At 41.6% G+C, this 13,821-nt stretch overlaps 1 protein-coding gene across 1 annotated transcript in view; it reads right to left on the bottom strand.

The window, feature by feature from the left end:
* Positions 1 to 13,821, bottom strand: part of kif20ba (kinesin family member 20Ba) — a 183,908-nt gene that overhangs the window by 84,782 nt on the left and 85,305 nt on the right. The window contains exons 22-27 of the mRNA XM_030156429.1: positions 12,860 to 12,982; positions 12,673 to 12,733; positions 3,689 to 3,814; positions 2,984 to 3,114; positions 2,510 to 2,665; positions 1,152 to 1,328 (exon numbers count right to left, since the gene is read on the bottom strand). Coding sequence (XP_030012289.1) covers positions 1,152 to 1,328; positions 2,510 to 2,665; positions 2,984 to 3,114; positions 3,689 to 3,814; positions 12,673 to 12,733; positions 12,860 to 12,982 — 774 coding nt within the window. The remainder of the gene's footprint in view (positions 1 to 1,151; positions 1,329 to 2,509; positions 2,666 to 2,983; positions 3,115 to 3,688; positions 3,815 to 12,672; positions 12,734 to 12,859; positions 12,983 to 13,821) is intronic.

The following is a 13,821-nucleotide window of genomic DNA, read 5'->3' on the forward strand; positions in this document are numbered from 1 at the left end:
TGTTTCCTGTGGAATTGGAATTGATCTGTTGGTGTGGTGGTGTGTAATTGTGGTGGGGGGCTCAGCCACACGTGTGCAGTTTGGCTAGGGGGGGTGCATGCACATGCGTTTCGGTCTGTAACCGTGCGCATGTGTCGGTTTCCGTCCTACTTATAATACGATGGGGGTACAGGGCGGTCTGGTCCATGCCCCCTGTAGAAGTTAAAGTCAAAGAAGTTAAAGTGAAACTTTACGCTCATTTATTTTTTCCTTATCTCCTGAAGCTTCGTAAACGTTCATTTGAGGGGACAAGATATTTATCCTGGCCTATTATATATTATACATATGTATAATAAGTCTAATGCAGCGGTGCTGATTTTTTTGTATGAAATGTATGGTGTGGCAGCAAGGATTTTGCAATGGCGCACCTTACCAGCAGAAACACCGACATTCATCAGAGATATAAACAACCTGTCACAAACCAACTGAACGTCCATCAAGTACCGGAGCAATACACAGTTTCAGTTCTTATGTTGATACCCTATGTATGTTATGTACCTGTAAGCTAACAGCCTGAAACCAAGAATCCCAAACACAATTTAATGATCAAAAGTGACCAGTAGCCCGCTGATTGTTTCGTGATTGATCTGCTGATAAATTTAATCTCATTGTCAGAACCTCTTCTGACCTGTTGTTCACAGCTTTAGAGCTGGAGGATTTAGATATGTGGAGGCTGCAGAAAAACTATCCCACTCTCAAAGTGACATTGAAGACAGTCAGCATTCAGTTTGTACTTCAAAATGCTGAGTGAAAGACTATTTTCATGTGCAGTAAATAATAATAATTATTCCTGATACTTCCCCATAACAGCACCTACATCTATCTTCTAGATGGGATGCTGTAAGGGGAAATTACCTGTTCTGGCAGAGGTTAATGCTCAATTTAATTTAAAACTATGTTTAGTTTTTTAACAAATAATGCAAATTGGCACCTTTGCAAGTGCTATGTTCTTGTTATCATTAACACTGCACATATATGATATGTATATCAAATACATCGATTGAAAACTTTCACAGCATAAGAGCGCTCACTCAGACTGTCAGTGTCAGTCTGAGTGAACAAAGCAGAAGGTTGTGACAATTGCTGTCTGTTCATCTTTATGTTACACTGACCTCCTGTGGTGGCTGCTTGCTGTTTTGTTGCAGTTGTTGTATGACTTGATCTTTTTCTGCATGGCTGCTGAGAAGCTTCTGCAGCTGGACCTCCAGCGCTGCGACCAGAGTGTCTCTGTCTTTCCTCCACTTCTCCATGGTCTGATCCTTCTCCTCCAGCTGCGATGACAACAACTCCTGACACACAGAGATGGAAATTTGGAATATGTGCTGTGTCCTAATGTGCAAGTGTCACATCATTTTAGCGATAGAAGTATGAAGTCAACTGAGAAAAGGTGAATGGAGTCCTCTATATACACACAACACTATCAACAACAAAAAATGTCCTGAATTTGAAATCAAGCTGCCTTACTGACAAATGTGTAACCTGTGAACAATGAAAGAGATCTTACAGTATGTTTTATACCAGATCAGTTCTGCATTAAAATAATGTAAAAAGCTACATTAATGAGAATTGGCTGTTTCATCTTAGACCTAAACTGCAATATAGGTGCAGCTGGACAGTGCAAGAGTTCACCTAAAGTTGTGGTAATGCGTAATTAGGTGCATGCCTAAACAATCACAAAACAAAGATTATTTGGCTAGGCAAAAACAAGAGATTATATTTATTGAGATGTGAACATCACAATAATCCTTCACGCCTACATGAACCGAGTACCCCCCTCTCCACCACTGACTTATTGGTCTTACAAAATTGCCTTACATATAAAATGCTGGTGGAACTTCCTGCATTTGTATACCTACTGAGGGGTCAAAGCCCCATCCGAATAAATGAGAAGGGTGCTTTTCATCCATAAGGACTCCGGTCCTAAGGTTTTGAGACTCATTATATCTGGACCTGTGTTTTACTGTGAGACTAACTGATCAGCTATGCTTTGACATCAAGGTCAAAACAGGGACTTTTTTCATGCCCTTAAGTTGCAAATCATTATTTGAATCATTTTTTGAACTGCTGTTTATGTCATGAGTATTTTTACACAGATTGTGATTGCAAGAATGCTGCTTTTTTTGTTCTTTCACAAGGTAACTATTCGAATGAGCAAACACATCAACCAATCATTTGTCTGAAACATACGTAATGTGACAGCAATGAACAGACCTGTTGACTTCTAGCTACACTACTTACTAGGACACACAAAAAGATAATGACGAGAAGGACAACATGTGTAGCAGCAGCATCAACAAAAAACTAGAAAGGCCAGAAGACAATGGTCACTGACACAGAGGAACAGAAGGCACTTGATCAAAGACTGGAGATGCACAGACGTGTGACATACGAGACTTCAGGTGCTAAAGAATAGTCTTGTCATTTGATCGGTGTATAAAGGCCTTAAATGTTTTATAGGTTCACGTCTCACCAGTTGGCTCTGCTGTTGGTTGTAGCGTTCTCTGTCTTCAGCAAACTTCCTCATTTCTTGGTTCCTCTTGTCCTCTGCCTCTTTAGCCTGACCAATCAGAGAAAGCTTCTCCTCCAGCCACTTCCTACGTTCTGTTTGGTGTTTCTCTGTACATAACTAAACACAATTTTTTTAAGTCAAGTTCAAGTCTAGAATTTGCTGCAAATGAAAATGGATATTGTATAAATTAGATAAGATTCATTTATTTGACATGGACCCAAGAGTAACATGGACAGCACAAAACACAATATGAATAAGTATTAAATCTACTGTAATAAGTGCCTGTAGCAAAAAGCTAATGTACAGCTCCTTGTCCAGGGGAAGCTTTTTTTTTTTTTTTTTTAAGAACAATTTCTAAAACTTTCAAAACTGAATATTTTGTCATTAGTGAGTTGAATATACACCCATTTTATGCAGGCTTATCTTCTTTTTTACCTTCAGGCTTTCCTGGGCTCGGGCCGCTTCCTCTTTGGCTACTTTTAGCTTATCTGTGCGGCTGTCTTCTTGCTGCTGTGTGTCATTTTCAGGACCTTGATGGAATAAAACCCCTTTCACTTTGTCTAACTCTACAGTTGTATAAAAGAAAATGGAAAAAGGAAATTAATTTATTTAATTTACATATCCAAATACCACAAATCAGACTCACCTCAAAGGGCTTTACAATATACTCATGTATAACTTCAACAGCAAATATATCTGTTCACTAGTGAACTCTCATGTGTCATCAGTTTAGTACAATAAATAAAACATATTGCTTTAAGGAATAATATTAATTACTTAGAGAGACAATTACACATACATTTTACTTAACACACAGGTTTCTCCTCTTTAATATGACAAAAAGATTTATGTGATCTGTGCTGTAATAAAAGTACAAAAGACGGACCTAATACATCTCATTTTTCCATGTTTCTTCGATCTAATTTTATTTATTCTTAAAGCTCAGAACACATGTCTGGTTGTGCAGTTTCCTCCCACTAGTTTGTTACTCCTGATGTTACTGGTAAATTTACAGACCGATATGAAAAAATACCAAGTTGCTAAGTTGTGTATAGGCCATACAGCATTTATTGAAAAACTATAAAATGCACTCTCTTTTCACACAACTGTTCATTTTGGAATCTTCAGACCATGTCTTACCACTGGTGAGTTCCTCAATGAGGTTCAGCCTCTCCTCCAGGACCTGCTCCATTTGCTCCTGTGTCTCCTCTTGCTCTGTTAGAGCCAAACGCATGTCCTCCAGCACACGTTGTTTGGCTTCTACATCTATTAGTCAACAAACACCAGATACATTAGCACACACCAAAGCTAAATGGTTTACAAGCACAAAGCCAGGTTACTAAATTCTTAGTTATCGCTGCCAAGGAGGTTATGTTTTCATCAGGGTTTGTCTGTTATATGAAATAACTTCCTGACACTTTACTCCGGCAGATGCTTTGCTCTTTGCTACGGTTTCGTTTTTTCCGTAGCAATCCTTTCTTTTTGCAACAAAATTCCTGGAAAGCAGGTCCTGGATACCTATGAATATTGTGGGAGCTTGAGTTATGAAAGAAACTGAAGGTTACCACTATTATTACAACTTTTTTACTTCATGTGTGGCTTATCAGCAGCACAAGCCTACACTGCAGTGACTGAGAGTGAGGAGCTCAGCTAACGAAAGCTAATTAGCAACAAGATGCCTCTCTTTTCCATGGATGATTTCCCCAAACTTCTCCAGACACTTCTACAGAAAACAGAAGTCCTGGAAATGAAAATTCATCAGATTGAAGTGAACATGGAGGTAAATGAGCAATATGGGAATGAAACCACTTTACCGATGATGAAAAACAGTCAGCAGGAGCAGGCTAACAAATGGCTAGTTAGCACCAGCAAGAAGGAGGAGGCCTGTGCAAGCAGCACTAAATAAACCAGTAGTCCTCCGTGGAACTCTCTTGGTGCCAAGCCAAAGCATAAAGCAGATAAATCACTTTCCTCAGCTATGGAAAGACAGCTGACAACCAGAACCCAGCACCCGGAGATCAGTGATGAAACTGGCTGGCCTGCACTCCCATCACACAGGAGTGTCTCCTCAACCCCAGTACCGAGGAGAAAACAACCATGGACTGTGGCTACAACAAGAAGTAAGAGCAAACCACCCCAAAACACAGGGATCCTACTACAGAACAGATTTGATCCACTTTACCAGACCCTGACACACCGAAGGATAGCTCTTCTTCCAACATGATAGAAAGGTATGAGCCTAAATCATACAGTAAAAGGCTGCAGAAAGAGCTAACTACTGGGCCTCAAATGCTGATTGTGGGTGACGGAGCTGTGAACGAGGTAAAACGCTTTTACAGCCAGAAAAAGTCCAAAGTATTCTGTTTCACCAACGACATGGTGTCTGATATCTCAAAGAAAATTGTGAAGATCGCGGTTGAGCATCCATCAGTGAAAGCTCTAATCATTCACACAGGTGCCCTTGATGTTGTGAAGCAACAATCAGAGGTTTTGAAACGGGACTTTATTGAGCTGCTGAATAAAGTTCGATGTCTGAATACTGAGGTGTTTATCAGTGGCCCTCTACCGACAGTTTGACGAGGAGCTGAGAGATTCAGCAGGCTGATGATGCTCAACAGATGGCTCAAGGATACATTTGTCGCTCAATCAGTAAACTTTATTGACAATTTCAAAATTTTTTGGGAACGCAAACACCTCTTCAAGACAGATGGATTTTGCCTTAACAAGTCAGGAGTACAGTTGTTGAGCTCCAACATGTTTTATTATGTGCATCAGACTCAAGCAGTCTCCACCAAGGACAAGAGACAAGACAACCCAAGACAAATGATAAAACGGGCACTGTGGAGGAGAACTGTTAGTGCCTGAGATAAGCACTAACCATGGAAGACAGCGGACCCAGAAAGACACTCCTATGTCATTACCCTCTCCCCAACAGGAGGAGTCTCCCCCAACCCCAACAGGACACTCCCAACTTTCACCCCAATTTTCACCCCCCCCAGACCCCACCCACCCCCTCACTCTCTCCTCTGGCCTCCCCACTCCTGGATTTCACTGACAAGATGAAAAACCTTGTCAATATTGGAATCTAACTCACCCCACATTCAAATCCCATGTTTTCTCCCCTTAACCTCCCTCATGGTCTAGCCCCTCCCATTCCATCATGGACCAAAAATCACCGAGCCCCCCCACTGCCCATGGATCATCACGTCTGTGAGTCTGATGTGTGCCGGGTCCAGACTACAGTACTGATACCAATAATGTCTTCCCCAGGAAAAGTCAGGGCCCTATGGAATTAAGGTAGCCTTTTCAATCCTGGTAATGACAGGTAACCGAAGGAGAAATGTGGCTCTATCAAAACAGAAAAAGGTTTTCAAATGAGGTAAACATACTCTGTAAGCCACAGCCTGCTCCTATATATGATACTTTTAAAACTCTTAAATTAGCTTTATTAAATATTAGGTCTTTAGCAGGGAAAACATTTTTAGTCAATGATTGTATTACTGAGCACAGCCTTGATTTTATGTTTTTAACCGGAACTTGGTTGGACCAAAATAACAGTGCAACTATTCTTATTGAGTGAACCCCTCCCAACTTCAGTTTTATCAGTGAGCCTAGAATAAACAGAAGAGGAGGGGGAGTTGCAGTCTTATTCAAGGAATCATATCAGTGTAAGCAGCTATCTCTAGGAAGTTTCCCTTCTTTTGAATATGTGGCTGTACAGGTTAAGGAATCATCCAGGGTCATGTTCTTAAATATTTATCCCCCTCCAAATACTGTGCAGACTTTTATGATGATTTTAGTGAACTGCTGTCTATGACCTGTAATGATTTTGACTGTATAATTATTGTTGGTGATTTTAACATCCATGTTGACAACTTTCAGAACAAAGGGACTAAAGACCTGAGTAACACTCTGTACAATTTTGGGCTGACTCAGCATGTAACAGAGTCGACACACATTAAGGGGCACACACTGGACTTAGTGATCTCGAAGGGTGTGGGCATCTCTAAAATAAGTGTGTGAGATGTGGGCTTGTCTGATCATTGCTGTGTTTTCTTTGAAAGTACAGTTTCAGTGTACACAAATGTTTCAAAGGAGGTAATCACAAAATGTTGTATAACTGAAAATACCAATGAGGTCTTTAACCAGGTCTTCTCTCTAACACCTCCCCTGTCAGGGGGTTCAGTCAATGAGCTTGTCACTAACTTCAATGCTAAGATGCTAAATATTATGGATTCCATTGCTCCCATTAAGGTGAAGGTTATCTCTGAAAGGAAAAAGGCTCCATGGAGAAATTCCACACTGGTAAAAAATGGAAAAAAAAAAGTGTTGGAAAGCCGAGCGTAGATGGAGAAAAACAAATCTACAAGTTCATTATGACATCTATAAAGAGAAACTTCACTTTTATAACTTTCAACTAAGGAATGCAAGGAAGTTGTACTTTTCTGACATTATCACCAAAAACAGTCATAGTGCTCAGGCCTTATTTGCTACGGTCGACAGGCTAACAAACCCTCCTATATCAGTAGCACCTGAACTTTATTCCACCAAGGCCTGTAATGACTTTGCCAAATTCTTTACAGACAAAATCCAAAATATTAGACAAGTAGCTGGTTCATCAGCAGCAGGTTCAGGACATATACTGTATCCATCCAAAAACAGTTCAAACACCATGACACAGTTTTATCCCATTAATAGCAAAGTTCTGGAGGACATCTTACATCAACTGAACTCCTCCCCCTGCTGTTTGGACATCCTGCCCACAGGTTTTCTTAAAAAGGTCTCAGAGACTTTGGAGTCAGATCTGTTACAGATTGTGAACTCGTCTTTAATGTCAGGTGTTTTCCCAGAGCCACTGAAAACAGCTGTAATTAAGCCTCTACTAAAAAGAGACAATCTAGACAAGACACAAATTAACAACTACAGGCCGATCTCCAATCACCCATTTTTAAGTAAGATAATTAAAAAAAGCTGTTTTTCACCAGCTAGACAACTTTTTAACACAACACAACTGCTATGATGTCTTCCAGTCAGGTTTTAGACAGTACCACAGCACTGAGACTGCGCTGACCAAAGTGATGAATGACATCTGTTTGAACACAGATAATGGAAACATGTCAGTTTTAGTTTGACTGGACCTCAGTAGTGCGTTTGATACAGTCGACCACATTATATTACTGAAACGACTGGAGAACTGGGTGGGTCTGTCTGGCCCTGTACTAAACTGGTTCAAGACATACTTAGAGAACAGGAAGTACTTTGTGTCATTAGGTAACTTTACATCTGAGCAGACAGAATTACATGTGGGGTTCCCCAAGGCTCCATCCTTGGGCCTCTTCTGTTTAACATCTACATGCTTCCACTGGCGCAGGTTATAAAGAACAACATTAGCTACCATAGCTATGCAGATGACACACAGATCTATATCAAAATGTCACCTGGAGACCAAGGCCCTGTACAGGCTCTGGGTAAATGCATAGAGGAGATTAATGACTGGATGTGCCACAACTTTCTTCAGCTGAACAAAAACAAAACTGAGGTAATTGTCTTTGGAGCCAAAGAGAAACGACTGCAGGTCACCAAAGAGCTTCAGTCTATAGACCTAAAAACCACCAACCACACCAGAAATCTGGGTGTAGTGATGGACTCAGACCTACATTTTGAAAAACATATCAAGGCAGTCACAAAATCAGCTTACTATCACCTTAAGAACATCTCCAGGATAAAAGATCTGATGTCTCAGCTGGACCTGGAAAAACTAGTCCATGCATTCATCTTCAGTCAGCTTGATTACTGTAACAGTGTCTTTATAGGTCTACCAAAAAAATCCATTAGACAACTGCAGCTCATTCAGAACTCTGCTGCTAGAGTCCTCACTAAGACTAAAAAAGTGGACCACATTAGTCCACCTCTGAGATCCTTACACTGGCTGCCTGTCCATCAGAGGATAGACTTTAAAGTTCTGTTGCTGGTCTATAAAGCTCTGAATGGTTTAGGACCAAAATACATCAGTGACCTCCTGACACAGTGCGAACCTACCAGACCCCTCAGGTCATCTGGATCTGGTCTGTTGTCAGTTCCCAGAGTCAGAACCAGACACGGAGAAGCTGCGTTCAGCTTCTATGCTCCACATGTCTGGAACAAACTTCCAGAAAACCTCAGATCAGCTGAAACACTCAGTTTATTTAAATCCGGTTTTAAAACCCACCTGTTTTCAGCTGCATTTGAATAGTTTTTATTCATCAGTTCAGATCTGCGCTGTTCCTTTTAAGCTAAAAGTTTTTATTTGTTTTATCTGCTTGTCTGTTGTATGTGTTTTATCTATTTAACTGATTTTTGTTTGTTTGTTTTTCTCATGCCTATACTTTTTATTGCTTCTGCTGTAATGCTTTTAATGTTTTATGTAAAGCACTTTGAATTGTCTTGTACATGAAATGTGCTATATAAATAAACCTGCCTTGTCTTGCCTTGTTAGCAAGATAACTCAAAAAGTTATGGACAAATTTTCATGAAATCTTCAGGAAATGTTGATACTGGCACAAGGAACAAATTTTTAAATTTTGGTGGTGATGGGGGGGTGACGAAATTTTCAGAAAATGTTGATACTAGCACAAGGAACAAATGATTAAATTTTGGTGGGGGGCGGGGGAGACTGATCTGCCTTGGCGGAGGTCTGCGCTCTCCGAGCGCTTTTCTAGTTTGCTATGCATCATTATGAGAAAAATATCTTTTACATCTCCTGTCCACAAGGTCAAAGCACGGGTGCTATGGTTACACACAAAAGAAAACATGGTAAAATTAAGCATCTTTTTGTGAAAGATTTCTATATGAAAATATTTTGCATTAACTAAGCCTGTGCAATATATTCTATATATAATTCTGCACACTGCATTTTGCATACTACTACTCTTTTGAGCTACAGCGGGTTTGCAGTCCTCCAACCCACAAAGCTGGTAAAGAGCTCGATCTCATTTTCACCCGAAACTGCATCACAGACGCCCTCACAGTCACACCTTTACACTTGTCTGACCACTATTTCATTCAGTTCAGTGTGTCTCTCCCTGAAAAACACTCTGCTCCCTCCTCTATGGTCTCTTTCCGCCGCAACCTCCGCAACTCGTCCCCCACTCACTTCTCCACCGTCGTGGCCTCCGCTCTCCCTCCCCCCAGCACTTTTCCTTCTTAGATGTTAATGACGCCACTGAGTCTCTGTGCTCTACACTTAGCTCCTGTCTGGATAGTCTGTGTCCTCTATCCACCAGACCCGCTCGATCCTCCCAGTCCCACCCATGGCTCAATGATACCCTCTGGTCACTGCGTACCAGCCGCAGAGAGAAAATGGCACAAAACAAAAAGCTCTTCTGACCTGATCACATTCCAGTCACTGTTAGTATCCTTCTCATCCAGTGTCACTGCTGCGAAGAAGGCTTACTATAATAACAAAATTCATTCTGCCACCAACACCAAGAAACTATTCTCAACCTTTAAAACACTACTCAACCCTCTGCCTCCACCGCCCATTGCTAACCTGACAGCAGACAATTTTGCTTCATTTTTCACAAATAAAGTGTCTACTATCAGCAGTCAGTTCACCGATCCACCCATAGACTGCACGCCTCCTTCTTCAACATCATCATCATCACACACTGCTTCCTCTCCCCTGACTATAGGTACTACTAACTCAACTGACAACAGTCCAACTGAGTCATTCCCCTCATTTACTCCCCTCACAGAGAACGAGGTGTCTAAACTCTTTTCCTCTAGCCGTCCTACAACATGCCTGCTGGACCCTATTCCATCCAACCTCTTACAGTCTCTAGCTCCTAGTATCACAGCACCAATCACACATGTGATTAATGCTTCACTGACATCAGGAACATTTCCTACAGTATTTAAACAAGCGCTGGTAACACCACTACTCAAAAAACCTTCCCTCACCCCCACTCAAGCGGAGAATTATTGACCAGTCTCACTCCTCCCATACCTTTCTAAGACCATCGAAAGGGCGGTTTTCAAACAGGTCACAGAATTCCTCTCCCAAAATAACCTCCTTGACATCAACCAATCTGGCTTCAAAATTGGCCACTCCACTGAAACGGCTCTGTTGTCTGTGACAGAAGACTTGAAAAAGGCTAGAGCAGCAGCCAAGACTTCAGTACTCATTCTACTCGACTTATCAGCAGCATCTGACGCCGTCAATCATGATATCCTGTTATCCATACTCTTAAACATGGGCATCACAGGCCACGCACACTCCTGGTTTCAATCTTACCTTACTGGTCGGTCCTTCAAAGTGTCCTGGCTAGGGCACACATCAGCAGTTCACCGCCTCACCACAGGGGTCCCCCAAGGCTCTGTGTTGGGCCCCCTCCTTTTTGCCATATACACCACTTCACTCGGTCATATCATTCACTCACACGGCTTCTCATATCATTGCTATGCTGATGATACCCAGCTCTATCTGGCATTCCCACCTGATGACTCTACAGTCTCAGCGCAAATCTCAGATTGTCTCTCTGACATATCTGCATGGATGAAAGCCCATCACCTTCAGCTAAACCTGTCCAAAACTAAACTGCTGGTCTTCCCAGCTAAGCCAACCATACAGCAGGACATCTCCATCAGTACTGACTCCTTATCTCTGGCTCCTACCAATGTAGTACGTAACTTGGGAGTCATGATTGATAATCAGTTGACCTTCACAGATCACGTTGGCTCTGTCACCTGATCATGTCGTTTCACTGTGTTCAATCTAAGAAAGATCAGGCCATACCTAACCGAACAGGCCACCCAGCTCCTAGTGCAGACTATGGTTATCTCCTGCCTTGACTACTGCAATGCCCTTCTAACAGGCCTCCCAGCTTGTGTTGTCAAACCACTACAGATGGTCCAGAATGCAGCAGCGCGTCTGGTCTTCAATCAGCCTAAAAGGGCACATGTCACCCCCTTACTCATTGAGTTACACTGGCTACCCATAGCTGCCCGCATCAAATTCAAATCTTTAATCCTAGCCTACAAAATTCTCAGTGAGTCTGCTCCTACCTCCTTAGGTGCACTGATAAAAGCTTAAGTTGCCCCACGACCACTCCGCTCGTCTGGGGAACGTTGTCTGGTGGTCCCCAGACCTTGTACAAGACAATCCAGGCTCTTTTAATGGGTCATTCCACGTTGGTGGAACGCTCTACCAAGTGCTACAAGAATAGAGGCATCCCTTCCTATCTTCAAGAAGCTCCTGAAGACCCAGCTCTTCCGAGAGCACCTCCTATCCTAGCACTTTCAAACATTCCATTTTAAATATTCTAATAAGGTTTTTCCCAGGATTATCACAAATTTTCCCAGGATTATCTCTGGACCTGCTGCGGTGGTCCTGCCTCTTCCCTGCCCTCATCATCACCACTCACTTATCCTCAACTGCCTCCATGTGTCTCCCCCTACTCCCCCCTTCTCCCCCTCTCCCCCAGTCTCTATCTCTATCGCTCTCTCTTTTTCCTCTTTCTTTACCCTCTCTCTTTAACCCCAACTGGTCAAGGCAGACGGCCATCCTCCAGGAGTCTGGGTCTGCTCGAGGTTTCTGCCTGTTAAAGGGAAGTTTTTCCTCGCCACTGTCACCAGTCACAAGTGTTTGCTCCTAGAGGACTCTGTTGGGTTTCTGTAAATTGGCTTAGAGTCTGGTTTTGACCAACTCTAAATATAAAGTGTCATGAGATAACTTTTCTGTAATCTGGCGCTATATAAATAAATTTTGATTGATTGAGTGATTTGATTGGTTTTCCCCTGTAAGTCGCTTTGGAAAAAAGCATCTGCCAAATGCATAAACATAAACATACTGTGACTCATGTGCTTACTTTACATTGAGACATTTTAATCTGGAAATGCTACAGGTTGTGGGTTTAACATCTTTCAGGATTCTGACTGTTTACATGTTATCCAGAAATCATCCCTTCAGGCTCTTTAAGAATTGCAACTAAATAATTTATTGGAAAAATGGCAAAATAATAGTGAAAATGAAAATATAATCTAAAATAGCACATCATTTGCGAAAGAGATGCAGCCCTTATGATTTCAAAGGAGAATTCTTTTGTTTTACTTTTCAGTAAGTAAAACCATCATTTTGATACTCTTACCTTTACGGGCTTGCTGATAGAGCTGAAGTGTCTGCTCAGATCTGCCATCAGAGGAGAGTTCCTAGAGTGAGGGAAGTAATAAATGTGGTACTTTAATATAAAACTACAGAGGTAGTTAAAAAGGCAAACTGGACCAACAAGTGGATGCAACTTTGTATTTAGAAACATTCCAGACTGATCAACACACCACTTTGAGTTGGTGAATGGTGCGGTCTCTGTTGGCAAGGTCAGACTGAAGCTGCTTTTTAGATTTCTCCACATCAGACAGTTTCTGCTTTAAGCCCTTCTCCTCCTCCCTCATGGATGAAATCTGAAGAAGATAAATGCACAGATGTTTATCCACTTGGAGCAAATATTTTAATTCTACATTAGGACTCACAGGGTTTTGACATAAATATTTTCCAACCTTTCACATTATATTTAACATAAGGATAATTAAAATTGCAAGCAGCATTGGGTGGGACCTAACACCAGGCGTTCCGCCTCCTGTGTGTTCTGCCTCCCATGCGTTCTGCCTCCCATACGTTCTGCCTCTCGTGCGTTCCACCTCCCATATGTTCCGCCTCCCAATGCGTTTCGCCTCCCGTACGTTCCGCCTCCCGTGACCATCGACACCTCAGCTCCATTCACACCTGTCTGTCCCCACACCAGCCCCCTCCCTTTTGCATCCGTCCTCCTTTTATCCCTACAGAACACCTGCGCCTTTCTGCTGAAACCACCATCACCTTTTAATGAGGCTTTTATTTTGAAAAACCTACTGTATGTGTATGCATATGTGTGTGTGACAGACCGAATCTGTTTGAGTGACTTGAAATTGTTTGAACAGCTGAGCATAAAACTCATAATTTACCATTTTTATTAAGGCTTTGATTTGTAAAACTTTATTGTGTGTGTGTGCGTGTGTGTACCATTCACATTTTTGTCATGTCTTCATTTTTATTCTAGTTTAAATATATATACATACATATATACATACATATACATATATACTGAACAACAAAAGAAACGCAAATATGTTTCGGTATTTGTTTATATGGAAGTTTTATTATGAATATTGGTTTCATATGAGATATTTATATCCAGCTGTGAAATTTACAGTGGCATTACATTGAATTGTGTCCATGAGCACTGAGTTGACGGTCACAGAGA

This window comes from Sphaeramia orbicularis, chromosome 15, assembly GCF_902148855.1.
Source record: "Sphaeramia orbicularis chromosome 15, fSphaOr1.1, whole genome shotgun sequence".
NCBI lineage: Eukaryota > Metazoa > Chordata > Actinopteri > Kurtiformes > Apogonidae > Sphaeramia > Sphaeramia orbicularis.